The 25441-nt window shown below is 39.8% G+C and overlaps 1 protein-coding gene across 1 annotated transcript in view; it reads right to left on the reverse strand.

Annotated features, from left to right (window-relative positions):
- Positions 1–3182: 3182 nt before the first annotated feature.
- The window catches only part of RALBP1 (ralA binding protein 1), a 33396-nt gene continuing 11137 nt past the window's right edge, over positions 3183–25441 (reverse strand). Inside the window, exons 3-10 of the mRNA XM_075213294.1 lie at positions 19966–20409; positions 17887–18236; positions 16480–16641; positions 15667–15798; positions 12349–12459; positions 6944–7065; positions 6391–6514; positions 3183–6070 (exon numbers count right to left, since the gene is read on the reverse strand). Of these exons, the coding sequence (XP_075069395.1) occupies positions 5822–6070; positions 6391–6514; positions 6944–7065; positions 12349–12459; positions 15667–15798; positions 16480–16641; positions 17887–18236; positions 19966–20409 (1694 nt within the window). The 3' untranslated portion in view covers positions 3183–5821. The remainder of the gene's footprint in view (positions 6071–6390; positions 6515–6943; positions 7066–12348; positions 12460–15666; positions 15799–16479; positions 16642–17886; positions 18237–19965; positions 20410–25441) is intronic.

Raw genomic sequence — 25441 nt, forward strand, 5'->3', positions numbered from 1 at the left:
TAGGCATGAATGCGCGCCCATCACTCAGTATGTGGCTCAGAAGTATACGGACAGCACGCCAGGGTGAATTGCAGGGGTCTTCGAAGAGAAGGCTCAACACTGCAAATATTGACTCTTTGCATAAACTAAATGTAATTGTCAATAAAAATATTTGACACTTATGAAATGCTTGTAATTTTACTTCAGTATAACATAGCAACATGTGGCAAAAAGGTCTAAAAACACTGAAGTAGCAAACTTTGTAAAAACCAATACTTTTCATTCTTAAAACTTTTGGCCATGACTATCCATACAGGGCTGTGGTAAATAATTCATATCTAGCCCTCTATGTGACTTTTTAACACTTTGCATATATACATCTTACTCGGTTATAAAAGATTTTTTCATCCAGTCCATAAAGTCTCCAAATGTTTCCGGTGGCTGACCTGCCTCATTTATAATTTGAGCCTCACACAAAGGCTCTAAACATGCATTAGGTAAATCTTTATCACATGCTCCACAAATCCTATGTTGAGTAAACACTTTTTACTAATAAATCTTATTGCAAAAAATTACCAATGTGGCGTACCTTGGCTCCTTGGGCTTTAGCCTTTTTGGGGAAGGCCCCAAGTCCATTTTTCTTGTGATGCACTGCAGCTTTAGTTTAAATTTGACGCCTTTTTACCCTAGTGAGAAAATCATAAGTCTTTGTATGTTGCTTCCTTATGACACATTTCAAATGCAGACTCTTTGGCTTCAAAAAGCCAAAAGAAACATGCAGACACTTTTCTGTGATCAACTGAGAAAATGCTGCACTGAGTAGCAACCAAGCATGATGTGACCAAGGCCCTACTGATCCCTCCAGGTGAGTCCCACTTGCAAAAATAAGACGACACTCACATAGCACCTCTGTCTACTCAGCTGGGCAAGGTAGGAAAACATACACTGAGGAAGAGTCACATTATATAGCCTAAGGCAGGGGTAGACAACCTACGGCTCTCCAGGTGTTATAAAACTACAAATCCCAGCATGCCTTGCCATCTATCTGCTGGTTCTCTACTGGCAAAGCATGCTGGGACTTGTAGTTTTACAACACCTGGAGAGCCGCAGGTTACCTACCCCTGGCCTAAGGTATTTTCGTTTCTGTCTAGGCTCAGTCGGTAGGAAATTAACGCGTTGTTTAGAGCTTCCAGGGAGCCAAAATACGAACAAAGTACAGCTGCCTCAAGAAAATACACAGTACCACAAGGCAGAATTGAAACCAGGTATTGCTACAAAATCTGTAACAAGAGCACGAGAATTTGTGAAAGCAACCTTGAAAGGGCAGTTGTTGAATGGCAATATTGAAGGCAGTGAAAAAACTCAGAAGAACATGACACATGGCCAACAATAGTTTGACCACTCTAGGTATTGGCATTGTCATACTCGAAGACCCCAATCCCATGGAATGACTGTACCCAAACATGCCCAAAAAAATGAGCCCACAACAGTACTTTATTACAATCAAAAATTGCCATCAACTCTATATCAATGCATAACCTTTGGCAGTGGCATCTGGAACATTCAGGGTTGTGTTAATGATGTGCCAAAGAGAATAGACATCTACAATAATCTCAGAAAAGCAAGTGGTGTTGCTCATCAGTCTGGAAAGGGTTATAAGGCCATCTCCAAACCATTTGAAGTCAATCATTCTACAGTGAGAGATCTGTTTCATAAATAGAAATATTGAAGACAGTTTCCTATTATCACAGTAGTGGGTATCCCAGCAAAGCCATGCAAATATAATATATAATGCTCTGAATAATTGTAAAGAACCCCAAAGCTACGTCCTGGGATTTAGAAGCCTCTCTCAAAATGGTAAATGTTAAAGTTCATTACGCTACCATCAGAAAAAGACTGATGAAGTATGGATTTAGTGGAAGGGTAGCCAGGAGACTTGGAGGCTTACCTCCAAAATCTAAAATAAGTACTGTGGAACAAAAGTAGAGTAGTTTGGTCGTAACACATGTACCAATGTTTGCCTCAGTGTGTTTTGTATAAGTGCCATAAAAGTTATTTTGGCAACGATAAACTATGCAAGTAAAAGACGGACACAACTTGTTGCAATTGACAGACGTTTTATGATAACAAAACTTGCACTTACATGGGAGAAGTATTAATTTAAGATGTTTTATTTTAAGTATTTATATGAACAATCCATTAATAATAATGTCATGCTGCAATTTATAAAGGTATAAACAGTTTGTCAATTTAATTTTGTTCCGATAGGCAAAACCCAATATTTTGAGAGGATTACCACCATCATTTCATCTCTTGGGATACAGTGAAATTAATTTAAATTTGCCACTGAATGAATCTGTTGGTGAGATACAATACAAGCTGCATGTTTGCAGATTATGCTAATTTATATCAAGCAATCTGCTAGGCGGTTTTTCAGAGGAGGCTGCTTGTTATAAAGTACTTCTACCTCTGCATACATAATCAGCTTTGAGTGCCAGTCAAGCAAGCAGCCAGGTCAATTATGGTTTGCTATTGCAGGATACTTGCTGCCCAGCTCCTATCGAATTTACACAATTTATAGTACAGTACAAAAAAACAGCTTGCTCTGGAAGTCAAACATTGAGGAGGTTGCTTGCTATAAATGACTATGATCTGCACAAAGGTCACTGGCTACCAGTCATTGCTTACAGCAAGCAGCCTGTTCAGTCATTGATTTCCATTTGCTATAAACAGTGCCTGGCTCTAATTGAGGCCCCATTGAAGCTAAACATGGGCTGTGCAAGCGAGGAAGTAGAGGCAGGGTCAGTCTTAATAGGACCAGAGTTATGGCTCTGAGCATTGGATATAGACAAGCAATGTACTTAATTTACAACTCCCTTCCAGAGTAGGCCCTATGTTAACACTACCAGTCATGCCAAAATCCAACTATGTTTAAGGTTTATCACCCCTTTAAGTAATTTGAGTACACAACCATCTAAGAATGCCATCTACTAAAATTCAGGTGCACATACTACCCTTCTCATACCAGGTTTGCCTATTTTTCCCACTTAACATAGCAAGCATTAATGACAATTACATTTAGGACTTGTAGATCTCTGGTTGTTGACGAGTAAGACACACCATAGGTCACAGCGTCCAAAAGAAAAATTCACTCATGCAATACATGTATACATAATATATTATACTGTGAGAAAGACAATATGCAGGTTTACAATGTATTCTTTATTTGCTCTGTTGCATGATGTTTGGATAAGAAACATGAACTAAGAGACCTACATAAGCATGGGAGAAATAAAAACACGGACATGTGATATTATCAATTGAAGAAATAATCCAACTTCAGTAAATACAAAATGTTTGTGTAACAGACGGAGGGCAAATATTAACACTTTGACTATTTTTAAACAAGGAAAACAAAAGGAATATGACAAAACAAAGCAAATCAGCAATCTACATGTGTACACACCGACAGATAAATTTAGAATTTGTAGAGCTGTTAATTCCAGTTACATGATCACTTGCAGTAGGACTTCCTTTGTTATTTACACCTGGAAGAGGAAATGGCCATTCACCAGCACTGGGTGGTACAAGGCAATTTTTAATTTCAGAGCCAACCTTACATTGCAACCCCCGTTCATTAGTTGATAGTACTTGTTAAGTACTATAGACTACTTGTAACGACAGTACAAGTTCATTGTATAAACCCCAGCACCAAGGAACCCTGTATCTCCAAAATGGGACTGGAATGTGCTTTAATTGGCTCCAGCAATGTGTTGTGCAGTCCAGAAGTATTGCTGGGACTGCAGTATAAATTTTAATTTACAGTGAATATATAATACAGTTTTCACAGCTCTGGTGCAAGCCACAAGGCTTTAACAATTATGTGAAAGAAAATTAGCACAAAAAAGCCAAATGAAGCACAAATGCATACATTGATTTAGGGACATTATTTAATCTATGTCCTTTAGCTGCAATGAGTTTTGTTTTCTTCAGAGCCTATGGAATAAGTTTCCAACCATGGCACCAAGAGCAACAATGGATTTCATACCCACTACTCATATCTCACCCACAGTGTTGGCTTTCACGGTCACTTTGCAGAAGGACAGTCAAATCACTGTTCAGTAGACATGTTCTCATGCAAGATGATGGCGTGACCATGTACTTTTGGAGAGATCTGAAGAGTATGATATATAACCAGTGAACTGGCATTTGGCTTAAAAATGTATCACAAAAGGGAAGACCCATTCACAGACTTCAAAAAGTTTGAGCCTATATAGCAATGACACAAGAAACCCATCCCTACAGTAATTCCAGACTACAGCAAATATCAGATGCCTTAATCTCAAGTATCTGACACTAGTACATCACTCACAATTAAACATGATTCTCACATACAGAGTTGAGACATTATTCATGTCAATACACTTGCAAAGACTGATTGCTGTCCACTAAGCTCATACACTTGACCACTAAGAAATGTCCTAAGCAGCACATTACAAGGATGACTAATTAGACTTCAGTCATCTGTCTTCAATTTGAAGGAGGAATTGTCATACACCTGTGCGGCTTAATGCTCCTTTCTGTCAGTTCAGCTGTCTAACACAGGGAGATGATTGGGGCAGGCAAATCCAACACTTAGCTTGAAAATAAGGCATAGACGGCACAAGAAGGGAAAGTCTGGGGCTGAATGATAGAAGCTAATCACTTTATAATAGTTGTCATAAGCCTTTCACTGCCATTGCTCCCTATCTGGGTATAAAGTTACCACAAAGAAATGCTTGCCAAGTGAATAGATTTGGGTTAATGTGTATGTGCAACCATTCTGCCACTAAATAGCTGGCATTAATTATAATTCAGGATTCTCTTTAATACTAGCACTTACTAGGACCTCAAAGAGAATGTGAATGAATGATAATATGAGTATGAAAGCAATAGGTTACTTGCTTAATATTTTACATTTAGAAAGCGTTGCTCTCCAGTGAAGCTGACAAGAGCAGCCAAATTTGCGTCTTTGTGTACAAACGACACCTCCACCAGATACCCTTTCAGTTCGCTAAATACTATCCCCATGTGCAGCTACATATCTCATTTGAACACATTTCCTAGAGATGTTTTGCTGCAGGTCAGCACACCTCTGAATTGATCAATGCAACCACGGGATCTGTGACACAGTACTGTTGTATCACTTCTCCACAGCACTGTGTCTTGACCTGTAAACTACTATGTATCTACTAAACTGCTGTAGTAAAACAGTGTAGCAACTTCACCAAACCAACAAAAATGCAACCTGCACATCAGCAAGACTAAAAAGCTAATCTGATCATAGAAAACCATGTACCCTACCTAATACAATAACATTTTATCTGTAGTAGTCTCAAACTGGTGCATTCACAGCTGCAATATCCCTGGCTTCATTAAAAAATAAGAATGCAACATTTTAAAGCTGCTCTGATGCAAAGATACTCATGAATAAATAATATAATTTTGGTGTGTCTGGTAATAAAAAAAAAAAAAAGTATTATATTAGAAGGAAAAAAAAAGCAAACTTTATTTTCATAGCCACATTCTGTATAGAGGAGTATAGAAACACTTACTTGCTACAAGACCTCCAATCATTCAAAAAATTACATTCTCTTTTTTTCTCACTATTAATCTGTGTACAAAATAATAGCTATTTAATCTGTATTGTACGTAACCTGAGTCCAGGAAAGCCAGAACCCAAAAGAGAGCAGACTGGAGATGAAAATGTTTCCATCAGGAAGGAGATGCCTGTTTCATCAAAGAGCACAGCAATGGCCTGACAGGGTTAATAGGGAATACTGTCTTTATAGGGGATTTATTCTCAAATTAAGGTTTCCTTCCAGTCTTTAATTGGCGAGGGTCTCACTTGCTCCTTTGTCTTGTCTTTCGGTGCTTTTATTTCAGAGGCAGTGTCTCTCTGCAGCTGCGATCTGCTGCCCAGCTTTCCTGGCTCCTCTTCCTCCTGCAGCTGTTCAGATTTAATGCGCTGAAAAAGCCGGAGCTGTACTCGCAGCTCAATGATGGCTTCTCTCTCCTCGTGAATTGCCTGGTTCAAATGGTTGTTCTTGATCTGACAAAAAGACATGTAAGATTAATTGAAGGATGTAAGTGAACAGAAAGAAGCAAGAGAAAAGCCAAACACACTAAAAAGAATAATATAAGACAATAAAAGCCAATACAAAAATAAATCAAAACAGGAGTGAGATTTGCAGAGGGATATGTGCTTGTGATCCACATAAACTGGAAAATAAAAAAGCAGCAGGGGAACCAACCAAGTTGGCTGTACAATATGTTAGACATCTTTTCATAAACAATGTATTAAAAACCCCCAAAACAAAACAGATGTCAGATGACATTGGTTGTCCCTCTTCACTGTGCATAATGACTCACCTCCAGCTCTTCATTCTGCCGCTGAAGATCCTCCAGAATGATCTGCAGCTCCTCCTCATCCTCACTTTCACTCTCACTTTCCGACGAATACTCTTCTGTCTCACTCCGGCCGTGTTGCTGGCGGCTACAATCAGTGCGACACATTTATAATTACTTGTAAAACGCCAAACGAAAAGCATTATTCAAAATGTTGTTTCATTCTGCCTAAATATAGACACTATGGGGCATATTCAATTAGTGTTCCGGTTCGCGGGATCGCGCCATGAACTTAATCCACGTTACCGCACTAACGTGGATTTTCGTTCGCAGCCCATAGGGTTGCGTACGAAAATCTGCGTTATTGCGGTACCATAATACCGGCAAGTACACGCACTTTTACCGCGAACCGGAACCCTAATTGAATATGCCCCTATGTATGTAAAGCAAAATATTCTGAGAATACAAGTTATTTTCATTCAATAGAATGGTCATGTACATTAATGCCCTATTCACCATCGTCAACAAAAATAGTTTGTAACAAAAGAGACATAGTGAACCATGGCAATTTTTCTACCTTTGAATTTCAGAGATTTCTGCACGGAGACGATCTATCTCTTCCTTTTCTGTAGCAATTTGCCGCCGTAGAAATTGCTCCATCGCCACCAGTTCTTCTTGCTCAGTGAGTATCTCATTTTCCTAAGAAAATATATACGGTACAAGTTAGTGACAAGATGGGCCCCCACACGTACCCAAAGAGCCAGAAGCATTTTTTTCAACTGGTAAAACAGTGTGAGATTATACAAGTTGACCACATTAAAGTTTGCTCATGCTCAGTGAACATCAATTAAATTCCTTAAAAATCACAAGCTAGAATAGTAAAAACTGTATAGGAAAGTTAGATTTTAACAATAATAATCATCTATAAAATAGTATAAGCTTATTTAGGATCGATACATTTAGTAAAATGTTAATTCTCTAAAACTATATATGGGTGCATTTGACTAGGGTCAGAGCATCTAGCCAATTCATTACTAGGTACAAACAGGAGATGTAGGGATTTTCTAACAGTTTGTGGCTAAAACAACTTTAAGTAAAACGGAACATTGAAATGTCAACAGTCGCATAGCGTATGCACATGACACCAGAGATTTTACGTAGAGTAGCTATACTAAGGTGGCGCAGTGGAGAATATAAACAATGCAAAGCAGAACTCCACTGCTCTACTCTACTGATGTTACTGGACCGCTGTGGAATTTAATAGTAAATTGGATTTTTATACTTACGTAAAATCCGTTTCTCTTCGTTCATTGGGGGACACCGGGGACATTGGGGTATAGAGTAGTGACAGGGCGAACTGGCACTTTAAACTTCTGTTTACTAAGCCCTAGCTCCTCCCCCTCTATACCCCACTTCCTGTAAGCCTCAGTTTATGTTCAACAAAGCCAACAGAAAGCGGAGATAGAGAGAAACAGGAAAAGAGAATAAAATTAACAAACAACATTCTCTTAACAACAAGACATGTAAAACAGTAGGAGAAACCAGAGCGTTAAGAGTGGGAGCCTGGTGTCCACCAATGGACTAAGACACAAATTTTTCACAAGTATAAAAATTCAATTTTCTCTATCTTCCTTTGGGGGACACTGCAGACATTGGGGACATCCCAAAGCTGCCTCACGGGAAGGAACGCTCAGAAGAAATGTCACGAAGCACCTTTCTCCCAAAACTTGCATCCTTGGATGCAAACACATTAAACTTGTAAAACTTAATAAATGCGTGTACAGACGACCACGTGGCCGCTTTACACAGCTGTTCACTGGAGGCACCATGGCGGGCGGCCCAGGAAGTACTTACAGACCTTGTAGAGCGCGCCCGGAGATTATCTGGGACAGACTCCCCAGCCTCATTATAAGCCTGACGGATAACAGCCGTAATCCACCTAGCAATAGTTACCTTAGAAGCTGGCCAGCCTCTCTTGTGAGCATCATAGAGAATCAAAAAATTCTCAGTCTTGCGCACCTTCTGAAATCTTTTCACATAAATGTGCAAGGCTCGGACAACATCGAGATAACAAATAGAATTATTGTTATCGGAAGACGTAGATTTAGTCAGGGCAGGAATGACAATGTTCTGATTTAGATAAAATCTAGACACGAACTTCGGAAGGAAAGAGGACTTGATTCGAAGAACTGTCCTGTCTTCATGAAAAACAAGAGGATACTTGCAAGATAAAGAAGCTCTGAAACTCTGCGTGCCATAGATATGGCCAAAAGGAAAACAGTTTTCCAGGTTAGAAATTTGGATTCCACTGTATTCAAAGCTTCAAAAGGCGGATGCTGTAAAGCATTCAACACCAAATTCAAATTCCATGGTGCTACCAGAAGAACATTTGGAGGTTGTACATGAAGTATGCCCTGAATGAAAGTTTGCACATCATGTATGACAGCAAGTCTTCGATGAAAGAAGACCGAAAGAGCTGACACCTGACCCTTAAGAGAACCAAGACGCAAACCTGCATCCAACCCGTCCTGCAAGAACCCAAGTAACCTGGCCAAGCGAAAGGAAGAAGTAGGATATCCCTTCTTTTCACACCAGCCCATATATATGTCTTCCAGACTCCATGATAGATCTTTGCAGAACCCGGTTTACAAGCCCGAAGCATGGTTTGCACCACACGTTCGGAAAAACTCTTAGCTCTCAGGATCATGGCTTCAACAGTCACGCTGTTAAAGCAAGACGTTGTAAACCTAGATGACAAAAGGGACCTTGAGTTAATAGGTCTGTGCGTAGCGGCAACCGCCACCACCGAGCTCCCGCCATGGAGAGCACGTCGGTGTATCAGACCCTCCGTGGCCAATCCGGCGCTACTAGAAGAACTGGAACACCCTCTCTCTTTTTCTTTTTTTTAACACCCTTGGAAGCATGGCTACCGGTGGGAAAAGGTACACTAAGTGGTACCTCCAAGGGACAGACATGGCGTTTACCGCGACTGCCATAGGATCTCTTGCGCGGGAGCAGAAGAGGGGGATGCCATAATGTCGACACCTGGCTGACACCACCGTTCCACCAACTGACGAAACACCTCCGGATGGAAGGACCTTTCACCCGGATGCAGAGTCTGCCTGCTTAGGAAATCTGCTTGCCAATTTTCTATTCCGGGAATAAAGATGGCCATGAGCGCCGGAACGTGAGCCTTGGCCCACTAAAATATCTTGTGTGTCCCCTGCATGGCCAAGGGACTCTTGGTGCCACCCTGATGATTGAGGTATGCCACTGTTGTCTGACTGAATCTTCACTGGCCTTCCCTGCAGCAAGTGTTGTGCACTCATAAGAGCATGAAACACTGCTCGCAGTTCCAAAACATTGATTGGAAGCTTGGATTCCTTTTGAGTCCAAAGACCCTGAAACCGAGCGTAACAGACAGCCCCTCACCATCGAAGGCTGGCATCTGTTGTGATCAAAGTCCAATTCCAAATTGATAATTTGCATCCCCTGGCGAGATTCTGTTTGTGTAACCACCAAAGAAGCAACTGACGAGTCTGTGGAGACAGGTGGAATATCTGGCCTGCCAGATTCAGATGGGATTTGTTCCACTGCGACAGAAGTTCCAACTGGAACTGCCGTGCATGACACTGAGCAAACTTGCCGCCAACAGAGATTTCACCATCTTCTGCAAGGCTAGAATCTTGTCCTGGGGTAAGAACACCCGTCGTTGTCGGGTGTCGAATAAAAGACCCAAAAAGATCATCTGCTGGGATGGGATCAACTTGGACTTCTTGAAGTTGAGAATCCAACCGTGAGATTCTAGAGTCTGGATTACTACTTGGATATGCGACTGAAGCACATCTGGAGACTCTGCCTTTAAAAGATTGTCCAGGTAAGGGATGATTGTAATCCACTTGGACCTTAGCAGAGCAGCCATGACCGCCATGATCTTGGTGAAGATACGTGGAGCCATGGCCAGACCAAAGGAAAGAGCCTGAAATTGGAAGTGCTCTGATCGAACTGCAAACCTCAAAAATTGACTGATGACCCTTCCAGATAGGCATCCTTGATGTCTAGAGCCACCACAACTCCTTGTTCCATGCCGTGAATGCCCAAGTGCAAATACTCCATCTTGAACCTGGGCACTCTGACCTGGGTGTTCAAAGATTTCAGATTCAGAATTGGTCTGAATGAGCCGTTTGGTTTTGGCACAAGAAAAAGGTTGAAATAAAAACCCAAACCTCTGAGAATCTGGCACCGAAATAATCACTCCGGAAGAAAGGAGGGGTTGAATCGCTTCTCATAAAGTCAACAGTTTTCGCGGACAAGTGGGAAGCCCTGTGGAAAAGAACCGTATGGGAGGAAGACCGATCGATCTTGTATCCCCGGTCCACCCCACCCCAAACCCAGACATCGGTGGTAGACTGAAACCACCGATCCCTGAACAAGAGAAGACGGGCTCCCACCACTGGCAACAGTGGAGTAGCAAAATGCCCGTCATGCGGACTGCTTGTCTGCAGGCTTCGCTACTGGACATCGAGCAGAGCAGGCATGTCACCCACGCTGCAAACCACCCCCCCTGGAGGCGGATGACTGGCCTCTAGAAGATTGGTCCGAGGAATATAGACTCCATATCAGCATCCGTATAGAAATAACAGAAGTGGGCTGCTAATCATCACAGACGCAGCCCGTTCGCCGGGCGCTTAAACTAAACTGAGGCTTACAGGAAGTGGGGTATAGAGGGGAAGGAGCTAGGGCTTAGTAAACAGAAGTTTAAAGTGCCAATTCGCCCTGTCCCTACTCTATAGTCCAATGTCCCCAGTGTCCCCCAAAGGAGGATAGAGAAATTTCTAATTCTTTATACCTTTGCTCCTCTTCCTGAGCAAGAGACTACAGAGAAGGTGCTAAAGAGGAAAAGTAAATGGCTCGCCCTGAAAACCTCAAGTCACTGACTTTCTATCAAAACATACACTCTTATCTACATATTAATAGTAAATAAAGTACGACTTTTATGTGTGACTACTTTCTATGATGCCATTGACTGAGCAGGACACATCATATAGCAAATTAAAGGTCTTGGTCTGTAGATTTGTAGAAAAATATTGGCATATTGGCACTGCAATCTGTTGCATCATTTTGGGGTTATTTCACAAAACATCTGTCTGCCATTTACAACTATGCATTACCATTGTCCTTTGGAAAATGTGACAGTTGGCAATACACCTGTGCACCTGCTGGGTGGTCTGGAAACTGTGACAGTTATTTGTAGCCACATATATCAGCACATCTTGCGGGGACCATGCCCAGTAATGTAACTTTGAAAGAAGTTATACATATATTGTAGTGCAGGCCTGTCCAACCTGCGGCCCTCCAGATGTTGTGAAACTACAAGTCCCAGCTTGTAGTTTCACAACACCTGGAGGGCCGCAGGTTGGACAGGCCTGTTGTAGTGTATATATAAATTCTTTAGCTCCTTTAATATAGTGATGGATAATAGTTATTTATTTATTATACTCCTTTGCTAAAATTTCAACATGTAATGTTGTGCATAAAAAATAAAAAGTTATTGAATTCTGTTAAGTAATTTTGTCCTTACATTTCAGTTTAATTTAAGGCGGCTACCACAGGGTTTCTCTAGTGTCTATTAATTCTATAAAACATTCAATGTTGTAAAAATAATTGCCACTTTTCTTTGAAACTCACAACAGTCAAAGTTCATACTTATGAATACTATAATCTAAAGCAAGTACTTCAAAAGAGTTGTACATAACTTAGAACTAAATGGTTAAAGTCATACAAAAGGATCTATGAAGCTGATCAGAGAAGATAAAGGCCAAAATAAAGGAAAAAAAACAAAAACAATAACAACTTTGTTAAGCCCCAGTATAAGGGGATACATGTCATGCACAGGAAACAATTCCAACAACTGGCTACATAGACATACTATTGCTAGTTAGAATGATGTCCACATTATAAGCATTTTGCACTATCACAAACCTGTGCAAGCAATATATTAAGGACCTCCTGTTCATTTTCATTCATTTCTTCTTTTGAAACCTCTTCCTTTGAAAGACTGGCAATTTCTTGAGCAAACTTTGTTTCACAGTCCTGAGAAGATAAAGCAAAATGCCAATCAGATGTGGGAAACATAGAATTTAACAGCAGATAAGAAACACTTGGCCCATCTAGTCTGGCCACTTTTTTTTACCAAGGCAAAGTGGCGATTTACAATTTATCAGACGGATACATAGGTGCTTATGTACATAAAAAGCAAAAGCGGTTGCTCAGGCAGGGAGGGATAAAAAGGGGTCTGCACATTTTTTAACCTATGGCAACATCCAACCCATTTAATCTTTATTTCTTTGTAATAATATCCTTCTGTCTATTCAAAGCATGTTTAAATTTCGTTACTGAATTAGCTGCTACCACCTATGATGGGAGCCTATTCCACCAATCCACTACCCATTTTACTCATATTTCCTCTGTTCCTTCTTCCCTCCAGTTTCAGTACATGTCATCTTGTTTCAAAACTTCTCTTCCTTTGAAGAATGTTTCCCTCCTGTACCTTGTTAAAACCCTTTCTATACTTGAAACTTTCTATCCTGTCCCTCCATTCTCTTCACTGCTCCAAACTATACATATATCTGAGTAAGTTCTGCAATGTAGGCCATGCACCATTTTAGCTGCCCTTCTTTGTACAGTTTCTAGTGTGTTTATAACCTTCAGACAGCTCTGTGGGTGCTTGAGCAACCCCAATATTTGTACTACCTCTGCCTCTAACCAGGTCTATGCATGGCATTTTTCAACGATTTTTTGTTCCAATCCTCTGATTTTTTTGTTCACTATCCTCAGCACCAGCCAGCCACATCACAGTAACCGCGATAAACTGTTTGTGATTGGCTGAGAAGCGGAGCAGAATCCTGGTCAATTCGGTTCACTGTGATCCAGTTCACAGCAGTCCATAATCATGTTATTTGGGTGTTCCCTTCAAATACAAAAACAGGGAGCCCAGCTGATTAAAGAATTTTTTCTCTTTTTTTAATAACAAATTTGTGAATGAGGTTTAGGGGAGTTTTACTATAATTTTATTATCAAATGATTTATTTACATTTCTTTACTATTTTAATATAATGAAACAAGGCCTTATGGATCCCTTACCATTATACAGAAACCACTGAGGTGTCAAAGCTGGCACTCCAGTGTTCCCAACATTCTTCATTACACTGGTTCCATGTTTTTCTGGAAGTCTTTGGGGGGAAGCAACACTGTTTTTATTTGGGCCCCTCCCCTTTCCTCCAGGTACCAGCCCTGCTCTGACCGGCCTGGGACTGGTTCCCACTGTTTGTATTATCAATCATTTGTAAAGCACAAACCCATTACACAACATTGAGGGAAACATGATACAAACATATTACATACAATAACATGAAACAGGAGATAAAAGACGGCCCAGCCTAAATGAGCTGACAATCTAAGATTAAGGTAGCAGGACAACTGTTCATGGGAAAACCAGTCAACTCTGCACAGGGAGACCTATACCTCAAATGCATCACTATTTTCACTGGGTGCCAAGCTGTCTAGCACTGGGAAAGGTTAAGGTATTTGGGGACATGGGAGTTAAAATTCTGATTTTCTACAGTGTTTTTCCCATTCAATACAATGGGGTTTCTACATGTAGTCCACACACTGAAAAACACCATTGAAATGACTGGGTTAGTAAAATGAATGGGAAAAGCTCTGTACCGCTTGCTTTCATCCAGTTCATATCAACTGCATGTGAAATCCACATCAAAGACATGCACACACACACGTGGGGCTTAAATGCTTTTTCACATGCCGTTTGAACGCCAGTAGATAAAGACCTTTAGTTATTTAGTATGCAACATTTCCAAGTAACCAAACAGCACGGTGAAACTTCATGATTGTGTGAAATATAGCAAAATGTATTACACATTGTAACATTTATCAAGCAGCAATATCTCAAACTTTAAGAGAGGGTTTGTCTATATAGGTGACGTAACAAATTAGGCAAAACAGAGGCTTTAAACCGGTTGCTAACACAGGAAATGTCCAATGTAATGGACACTGATGTTTAGAAGAGCATAATCATAAAACTTTATAAGCATATTTAAATACACTTGAACTAAGGACCACATCTGGAGCTCTCATATGTCATAACTGCAGTAAAAACAAAAAGTGGTTTAGCAATTATAGTCTCAACAACTATTAAATCAAAATACTGTTCCCAGTAATGCTGCTCAGCAGCATTTTATGCTCGGGTGCTGAAATACAATGACTGTTAAAAGTGAATACAAAACATTGTAGATTGTCCTTACTTTTAACAGAGCATTCAAAGATTGTTCTGAAAGCTCCGCAGCATAGTACAATGAATACCAAGCAGTAATGCACATGAATTCTGCAGGAGATGGTGAAATTGACACAAAACAAAGTCAAATTTTGCCAGAAAGTGTGTGCGCGCATGTGTACAGGTCTATTCACTTACACTATTTTTTCTACTATCAGCATCAAAAGATATTTAGCTATACTTAAAATTGTATGATGGACTTCTGTTTTTCAAACTAAAGTCCTATAGCAGCATAGAGAGGATGTCTCATCCATCATATACAGGGTATCACACACTCATAAGTAAAGTAGGATGTGAATGGAAGAGGTGCACTGGTTATAGACCTGCTCAATTTTCAGTGCACTAGCAATGCAGTCAGACCACAGACAAATACAATGCACACAGCGCACATATCTCAACCAGCCTGCAGAGATTATGCTCACCTAAACTAACAAAATACCCACTTGTGCTTCTAGTAACACTGAACATGAATAACTACTTACATAAAGTGTGAGATTATAATCACAACAGTATCTGATAATACATTTGTATTATGGTACAACGGTTTAAGCAAGTGTGTTGAGAGTTCTACAAGCATTCCCTTGGCAAAAACTATATGCAAAGACTTGTAGAGGCACAGCATTGATACTCTGTTAGTAATAGCATAGGCAACTGTTAATAAAGGCATGTTATAGTGTAATGAATGTATTAATTATGTAGAGCACAAAGAAATCAAATAAACATATAGGAAGAAAGAGAAGTGTATTTTAGGAGATGGATACCATGAGAATTGGGTGCAGCTGTGCTGGACAAGTGACAGTTCAACAAATCACATGACACATTTATTCAGCACCTTGGGCGCTAGCCAAGAACCATACAAGGGTACGCCTTGTCCCTTCCATGCCATTATGCATGCCTGCTGAGGAGATGTTTAGCTAATCGGACAGGCAGAGTCTAGGAATACCACACACCTGCCTTTTAGCTTCCCGCAACTTCCTTTTAAGCGCAGTCAAAATCCTCTGCACCTCCCACAGCCTTTCTTCCTTAGACAGATCTTTTATGCCGGCCTGAAGATCTCGATGCAAGCAGTTCAATAGGAATTCCTATGGAACAACAGGAATAAAATGCATTTTACAGTTGCATCGTTATTTATTGATAAGATCTGTGAATCTATAGTCCACCTGCACAAGTACATTTGTATGTGGAAAAGTTCTGTGAAATGTTTCCACAGTCTCATTATTTAAAAGAGAAGCATGCCCTATAAAGGAGATTTGTTTTCTTATGTGAAATATTACCTCAAAGGAAATGATAAAACACATACAATGAAATAACTGTATTAAAATGGTTTAAAAAAAAGTGCCTTTGAATTCTTGGGAACGTGGCTAAAGAGGGGGATCCCAAATATCACAGTCAGAGGACACCAATAACATGAATCTATTTTTAATCTAGTCAACCAAATGGATGTATACATTAAGTTAATCACCTAGAAATACTACTAGAATTCATTTGCTGCACTGATACAATAAAGACTGACAGCAGATAGACTCAGATCATGAATTCATATTTACAATTAAAAGCAAATCGAACAATTTGAGCAATGTTTATGTCTGTACATCAAACACATAAAATGTTATGTCCCTTTCGACTGAACACCATTGAAAAACTAAAAATAAAAAGGAGTAAAAAAAAAAAAAAAAGAAAGAAAAGAAAAATTAACTAATTGTTGACAGTGGTGTATTCAATCTTCAGTAGTAACAATAATAAATACTGTAAGAGTTACAAACCTGTCGTCTAATTTCCTCTTTAATAGTTTCTTGTGTTTCTGGCAGCGCAGGCATGGTGGCCATATTAGACCAGCGCAGAGGTTTTATCACTTTCTTTATAACAATCCCGCCAAAGAGCTCTTGAACGTGTGTAAAAAACACATAGAGGACACGGTTACTGATCTGGAAGAAAGGAGAAGGACTAGTGTTCATTTTTACATATTGGACTGCAACAAATGGGTTGTTATCAGAATTACCTTTTGGAAATGATCTACTGTGCACAGATTTATGGCAACCCCTCCCTCCCCAATCCTTTATTTTTAATAGTCTACTTCAGAAAAATACCCATCGTTAAAAAGTCTCATGTAATCAATCATCGAAGAGTTCACCCATAGAAATTACTGACAACTTATTATGCATCTCAACTAACACACAGAGGATGGTTTCAAATAGACTGCTGGAAGTTAGACACGGCGGAGTCCAGCAAAGACATAATTGGTAGTTATAGATCTGCACCACCAACGCCTACTCACTATGGTAGCCCAATAATCTAGCCAGTTGAGTTTAGAATTCCATTAGTCTATTGTAGAATTGGAGCATCATGATTTTGGAGGAAATCAGGATATTTTGGAGCTTTTTAGATGGTTTATGGATATGCAAATTAGCTGTATTGATACCAGTATGTATAGTATATAGAGTGTCATCATTACTACTGAGATGCACAGTCATCTTAAAGAAGGGTAACATTAGCTAAAAGGTAACTTTTACACTCTTCGTAACTTATAAGACTTTAGGAAGGGGGGGGGGGGGGGGGGCTGGAAACATATGCTGAGTTTGGAAACGCATACCATGCTATTTCCCATATCAGCTTGTGAAACGCATCCACAACAATACTACAATGCTTTTATCTCACTTCAGCTGGATTACCCATTCACACTTTGTCTGCCCCCATGTGCCAACATCAATTTGTTCTGTATTGTGTGTTGGCTGTCAATGCTCATCGGATTACGGAATAACAATCATTTTCATGCCTACCATTCAAGGTGTCAAACACCGCAATTAAAATGTAACTGTCTATAAAATATTTATTTACAAAAAAAACATTGCCTGTAAATATGCACATAATTAATCTCACAAATATATAGTTAAATGGAATGAGATTTTTTTTTTAGCCGTCTGTATATCACATCTCAACCCATCTGTATTAGTCTCCCCCTCCTGCACTTGTCTTCAGCCACTGTATTTCTAGCTTCTAGCCTAGTGATATGAAAGAGATGTTTAACAATAATAAAAGTTTTGAACACACAATACTGGCATAGATCAAGTGCTCTATGGAAAGCATATGTTGCTCATACAATACAAAGGGAATTGTACTGAATAGTTTCATTGTTTAAGCATGATAACCTGAGAAATCAAGGAGATCTGTACCTGAACAGTTGGGCTGAGCACAATAGAAATATTCTGTATATTCATTTTAGTTTCAAGTTCTTTCTCTATGACATGGTCCATGTGCACAATCAGCCACGAAATCAAGTATAAGTTGCATTCTGGCAGTTCCTTCAACAGGCGCAGGCAGTCCTGCAGCCTCTCGGCCTCCGTGCTCTTGCCACAGGCCTCTTCAAATTTAGGCATCAAATCTTTGGTGAGGACGTTCTCAGGTAGCTCACGCAGGTATTGCTTCAGTAGGCTGGCAACTGTGTAAGGCTCATAGTCATCAAGATTTGGGGACTCCTGACGGTCATAGGCTGCTTTTAATTCATCTACCTTTGACTTGATACCTGAGAACAGAATATCAATCAAAACATAAAAATAAAAGAATAAAAATGAGCAGAAAATGTTAGGTAAAGGAAAGTCTAGATACAGAATACATTGTCCTGCATGAAACACAATTTTAGGTTCCCTGTGAATGATGGCTGAGTGCAATGGGCTAGCATGGTCTTTCTGTTAGATTAGATAAACATGGTTCTTTAGTGAGTTCCATGTGGCCTATACACATATGTATTGGGTGTAGGGATTTATATTAAAAAAACAAAACAAAAAAAACCGAAACCATTTAATATTGTATTTCATTTGGCCCCGTTTACTGAAACTGAAAAATAAGTGGGGAAAAAATAATAAATCACCCATTGTTTGTATCAGGTAAGTTAGAGAGAATTCCCCCCCCCCCCCCCCAAAAAAAAACAAGAGAGCACTGAATGCTGGTATACACTGTCAGACATCACATTTATGTCAATTATATGATTTCACAAACACCCAAAATAAGTTGTTTTTTTTTTGCACACTATGACCCTAGTTAGCTTCATGCTACAAGCACCAAGAAAGGGACACAGAGCCACACAGTTCATTATTATTATTTTCATTGATTTGTAAAGCACCATAGTGCTCCCTAGCGCGGGCAGAGCAGGGGTGGAACAGATGCTCTAGGTGCTAGCCGCCAGGGTTGGACGCCGACACAGGCAAATTGGAAACCAGCATTTTTATTTCTACTAGACCATGGGGGCTTTACCAAGAGCATTACATTGGTGTTATGGCGGTTCTGGTACTTCCGTTAACAATAGGTTTATTTAAATACCACTGTAGTGGAAATGATAGCCCAAATCTGGCAAGCAGATCCAAAGACTGGACAGGCGAAGTGGTAAGTTAACCCTTACCACCGTGCTAGTATAACTTGCTTTTTTCCATGACATAAGGATTTTCTTTTGGGGAGATAGATAGAGATTATATATATATATATATATATATATATATATATATATATATATATATATATATATATACACACATACTGTATGTCCTGCTTCAAACTGCTCTGCCCGTGAAGGGGGATCTTTTAGGAGCATGCAACAGTGCCCATGTATGTTAAGGATGGGGTTGCCATGTGGAAGAGTTTGGGATAAGAAATGTGAGCATGGCAACCATTTTCAGAGGGGGAATGCTTGCCCGTTTCATTTACACTGGGCCCCACAATTTCTGATGGAGGCCTTGTGCATGGTTACCTTAGTGAATCTCAAAACTACGTAAAACACTTATTGGATGCAAATACTGTAAAAGCAATTACTGCAAAGTTAAAAGGGTTGTCCACTTATAGAACTCTTCCTCCCCCTCAGATGTAGCAAATAGTAATCCGCCAACATGGGAAACAACTCATTTACAGAGGCTGCAAACGTACGAATACTTCCTGTGGCCTAGCTGCCCCTCACTGCCGAGAATTACAATCGGCCCATTCCCCTTCCACAGAGCTCTGTAGAAAAGGAAAGGGCACATGGAGTCCATCAGCGATGTGCGCTGCAGCACAATCCAGCTCCTAGCAATGGGTGGGGGCAGGAAGGTAGAGTTCCATGTCTGTAACACAGTGCTGGTGGGGGTGGATAACCACTTTAACTGTAAACATGAAAGCTCCTGCACAGATTCCACAATTAAACACAAGAGAATAGCAGTCTGCAATACCTCCACTGGCAAGTAAAAGACTAAGAGCCTGTCTGAGGGTAGTAGACCAAATAATTTTACCTGACACTCTGTAGATGCCTTCACATTTCATGCCATGTTGCTCAATGAAATCAATGCATTCCCGGAAAACTGTTGGCAGCCGGATGCCATCACACATCATGGTTCTTTCTACAGCATCCGCCAGTGGGATGCCAAAAACTGGCCTCAGCCTGGGTATATCTACAGGAGGCAGCTCTGGCTCTGGGGTGGGTTTCTTTTTTTTCTTCTTCTCTTTCCATTGCTTGACTACATCTGCAGCAGTCAGATCCTTAGACTTCTTTTCTTTGTGCTTATCTTCCTTGTGCTTCTCTTCCTTGGGCTTCTCCTTTATTTTAAAATCTTTCTCCTTTTTCTTAGAAAAACTAGGCTTCTTAAACACATGGATACCCTTGGACCTCTTCATTTTGGACGGGCTCTCTGCTTCATCACCGGAACTGTCCTCCTGGAAGGCAGCATAACCTTCCGCTGGCAAAGACAGCAAGTTCAATGTTACAAATGTGGACATAAGATAGAAACTGCTTTTTTCAGAGTCATGATTTAAGCATTTAAGTAAAAGTTATGCCTAGTACTTCAATGGTCAAACATGAGGGAATCTGAAGGAACATACGAGTACAAGAGTCCTTCAATGAACAGTGAACAATATAAAAGGTAAAATCAATATATTTATTCTTTTACGTTTTGCGCCTTTGTGACATTTCTCCAGGATGTTATCCTGTAAATGAGTTGGCTATTCGACCTTTGTGGCACACCTAGATGGCTGCCATCACCAAAATAACCGTTTCATACATGGGAGCTTTAGTTTTGCTTCTACCTTGGAGAGTGTAACCCCATCTCTGTATGAGAGCCAGTCAGTGGTGAACCTCCTTGATGGTTATGAGAAAGGCAGAGAAAAAAGGCATGTGTGCTAGAAGGGGCTTTCCAAAGACTATCAGCTCACTACATCATATGCTATGTGGCTGTTGTTACTATGGTAGTGCATAACAGCAAGCAAACAGTACATTTTATATAGCTGTTTGAGTCACAACTCAAAAAGGTAAAAAAAACATTAAAAAGCAAAACAAAAAAATAATCAGCAAGACATTGTGCCTTCTTAAAAGGTAACCAGAATGATTTACGGTAAACAATCACACACCTCTCCTCCTTTTATAGGGGATTTCATATTCAAAAGTAATAAAGAAAGAAAAAAGAAAAGTGTGGTAATATTTAGCCAGCTAACGTGCCATCACGTAATATTCCTATTATAGCCAATGAAAAAAATACAACTTGACCATTAGTGAATCTTACCCAACAGCAGTCTGCAGCAGTTCTCACAGGTAATGAAAAGTGATTAGGTGCACACACTATCTATTGAGCATATTATTCAGACCTGTATACTTACATTTATAAGCATAAAGTGTGTTTACATTTTTAATAATAAATAAATGTTATATTAAGACAGAACAAGGTTAATAAAAGTGTATTGTTCTCACTAGAAAAGCCTGGAAAAATCTGTGCACAGATTTATTTTGGGTTCCTTTTTATATGGTTTTAAAAATGGGCCACAGCTTAATATAAATAATTCAGTCATTTCACATTTCTAGAGTACAAGACAGAAGATTGTATATTCTGTTTACTGGCCTACAATAAAATGAATGCATTTCACATGGGTTGTAAAAGTGTTTTTCATGTAATGTAAATAGGATAAAACTGGGCAAATGCTGACAAACTGTCCAAAAGTAGAGGAATCCCTGAAGCCTCAGAAACATCTTCCCGAAGCATGCAAGAGGGAGACAGATTTTGCAGGATTACATCTTTCCATTAATCTTTGTTCGTAATATTAGAAAATGAAATCCTCTTACTTTGGACAAATTTCCTAAGGGATTAATGGTTTAAATATGCAAAGTGGGACTTTATAAATGTAAATCGGTGCTAAGGAGAAGGTATATTCTGACATATTTACTACAGAAGTATTTACAAAATCATTTATGTGATCAACTATTGCACAAGTTATGACCACATTTAAAATGAATGATTCACTAAGGTTTTGTGAATCAACAGAAGAAAGTATTGATAGAAAACAATTATCTTATTACATTCCAGTTTATTTGATAGTTGAGGTAGATTGAGAATGTTATTTTGAAAGGGAGCACTCCCCCATATATATATATATATAACAAAGATTTCGAACCCCCAAGAAATAGCCAATCTCTTTGCCAAGTATAATGAGGGCCTTTACAACCTTAGAAATGACCCAGCTGTCCCGCAACCCCCAACTATCCACATTCATGACTTCCTACACCAACTTAATCTTCCCTCCCTCGATGCCAATACCTTACAATCATTAAATACTCCCTGGACCCCTCAGTAAATTTTAGAGGTGAAAAAAGGCCTCCCGAAATGTAAGGCACCAGGTCCTGATGGGTACATTAATGACTTCTATACTACCTTCAAGAATGATATTCTCCCCATATTGGTTGAACTATATAACGCGGCCACCGACTGGTGAATTTCTCTGGATGCGGAGAAGGCAGACTCCACTGGGGATATATGCAGCAAGTCTTGTTGAAATTTGGTTTTGCTGGCAATATTTTGAAGGCGATCCTAGCACTTTATGGTGGTCCGTCCGCCAAAATTTTTAGCAATGGCTTTCTCTCTGACAAATTGCCATCTCTAATGGCACCAGACAAGGTTGCCCCTTGTCTCCTCTAATATATATATATATTAGCCATTAAGTAATTGGCAGAACGCATACGCCTCTCCAATGCTTGCAAGGGTTTCAACCTCCGAGGGAGTGACCAGTCTTTGTCCGTTTGCGGACAACGTGCTTCTTTATGTGTCCAGCCTGGAGACTTCATTACTCAAATTACATAAAATCTGAATAGGGCCATCTTACCTCCTTGTATTTAATTAGTAGGTTGCCATAATTAGGTTTCCTATAGATTGTAAGCAGGGCCCTCATACCTTCTTGTATGTAATTAGTAAGTTGAAATAATTAGGTTTCCTATAGATTGTAAGCTTGTGAGCAGGGCCCTCTTAATTCTGTCTTAATACTCTTCTTTTATTACTGTGATTGTTCTCAATTGTAAAGCACTGCAGTGTATGTTGGTGACAAATAAATGTTAATAAGTGTGTGCGAAACACTGTCCACAGTAATGAATTGGTCTTTAAAAATAAGAGCAAGTAGCCTTTAAGCACAGACTACACCCAACTGCACCTCTGCAATTATAGTATCAGATGTAATTCCTGTTTACAACACAGTTCAGCTGTTGCACAATTCAAAAAAAGCAACAGCATTTCCCATAACTTGTAGCCTCACCTGCATTAAAACCAGTGGGAAAACCCATCAGAGTATTAGATCGTATAAGAAGAAATAGTCACAAAATAGAGATGTTTTAGCGGAATTCACTTCACCCTGACCAGGGTGTGATTGCCTGTGAAGAATTGGGATTGCCTGTGAAGATTTTGGGAAACACAAAGCAGCATTTCACAAAAGGCAAATTAAGACAGCAATCCCATGATAAAAAAAAAATAATAAAAAAAAATGATATATTTTTTTTATTTTTTTTATATAAATCACTGTGTAGGATATAAAGAAGAATGTAGATAGTTACCATATTTCCTTTTTTGTTTCTTCAGGCTGCTATTAATGATTTATGATTATGCCCAGTATCATAGACTACCATGGCAACCTGTTACATGGCACATGATGTAGCGAGCAGAGGTATGTTAGAACACTCCTGAGCTCTATATAATGTAAAATCCTCCCCCTCCTTTTCCCCTACCCCCCCCCCCCCCCATCTGTCTTCGCATGACATGCTGAGAGCTGAGAGTCTGTATGATTGGCAGAAATATTTTTTAAAACTCCAGAGAGATTATGAAAAGGAGATAATGATTTGTAGAATGAATCTAAGAAAAATGACAGATTAGATGTATGCTTAAAAAAATGTACTAAATTTGCTATTTAAAGGGATTGCTGCTTTGAAATGAAACGTTCCATCAGTGCATAGGGGGTTTACATTCCAACCTGTCTTTTTCTCTCCTCTCCATTTATTATATTTTAGAACAAAACATGTCGAGGTGATAGAGAAGGCAGTCTATTTGGAGTATTAAGAGTGGAAAACATTCTATAATCACAGTAAGTAAATACATAACAAATATAATGAATCTCATTTAGAGTTGGGCGTTAAGATATGTCGAGAACATGCATGAAAACTCACTAATAGGGGGATAATGAACATGGAGTAGTCCTTTTAAAAGTGAAAAAACCAGCACTAGGCTAGACCAGATGGTCACAAGGAACTACTATCAGCATGTTCAGTGCAGGACTGGAGTCTGTATTGGATACCTGGGCTGCAGGTGCTGGATCCCTAAATACCCTCTCTCATAGTAATATAGTATAAATAAATAATATAGTACACTAACACAAAAACACCTTTCTTCTGTCTTGCCACAGTCCAATCGGAAATAAAATAGTTTCATAAAAATAAAGTACAACATGACAGCTTCACTCGGAGCTCGGATGCTGTATGACTGTATTCACAATTGAGCGGGAAGGTCAATAGCCGCTCAGTCAATCATATGTGCTCTCCTATGCTAGTAGCTTCTTATTGTTTAATTACCCTGGTACCCGCAGCTAAGGGATTTTCGAGAAAGGCCACAGTGCTTTTCTTACAGGGCTTCTAGCAGGTAGATGTCCTGAAGTTTGTATTTTTCCCACATTTCACCTTCCCCCCCTTTAGAGAATCTACCTGCTGAGCAGGCTGGTGCCCACTTATGCGGGTGGAACGCACATTCTTTGTCCCACTGTTTTAGTGGGAGCCAGTCTAGGCTTTCTAGCACTGGTGCTGGTTATGGATTTTAGTGGTGTAGAGTTAAAAAGGTTTTGGTTATTTTTTTTATAAGAATGAAAGAAATGCAAGACATCATTATCAATGTGTAAACTAGGCTTATAGATACTTGAAATTAAAATGGGATGCATCTCTGATGGGTGTGCTTAACTAGTGTGTGCATGACTTTACTGTACTCTACTAGGGTGTGAATGCCCCCATCCACCTGTCTAGATGCAAGGGGCTGCAAGTGCAAGATACCTTAAATACAAATGCAAGTTTAGCGCATGAACAGTGCTGCAAACCGCATTTTTAGATTGCGTAAATGGACTTAAATGCAACTCTAGGGCTCATTCAGAGTGAGTACTATGCCAGTTTGCGTATTGTATCTTGCGTGAAATTGCTATATGCATGCCCAGAAAAGCGGATGCATGTGTATACAGATTTGTTTGATTCTCGCACTTATACCCTCGTGCACCTGGCAAAGCGGGAGAAGGGAGGGAACAGGCGTTCTAACGTAGGCTGACTACAGTAAGCACTTGCTCACACAATAGATACAGACCGGAACAAAGACACATGTAAGCCCGTCCGAACCGTATTAATTGTGGGTGGTCAAGGGTAGGTTTACATAATGGATGATGAAGATGGTCACCAGCAACAGCAAACCGTTTGGTGCTTTTTTTCATTCCACA

This window comes from Mixophyes fleayi, chromosome 5 (genome assembly GCF_038048845.1).
Source record: "Mixophyes fleayi isolate aMixFle1 chromosome 5, aMixFle1.hap1, whole genome shotgun sequence".
In the NCBI taxonomy this organism is placed as follows: domain Eukaryota; kingdom Metazoa; phylum Chordata; class Amphibia; order Anura; family Limnodynastidae; genus Mixophyes; species Mixophyes fleayi.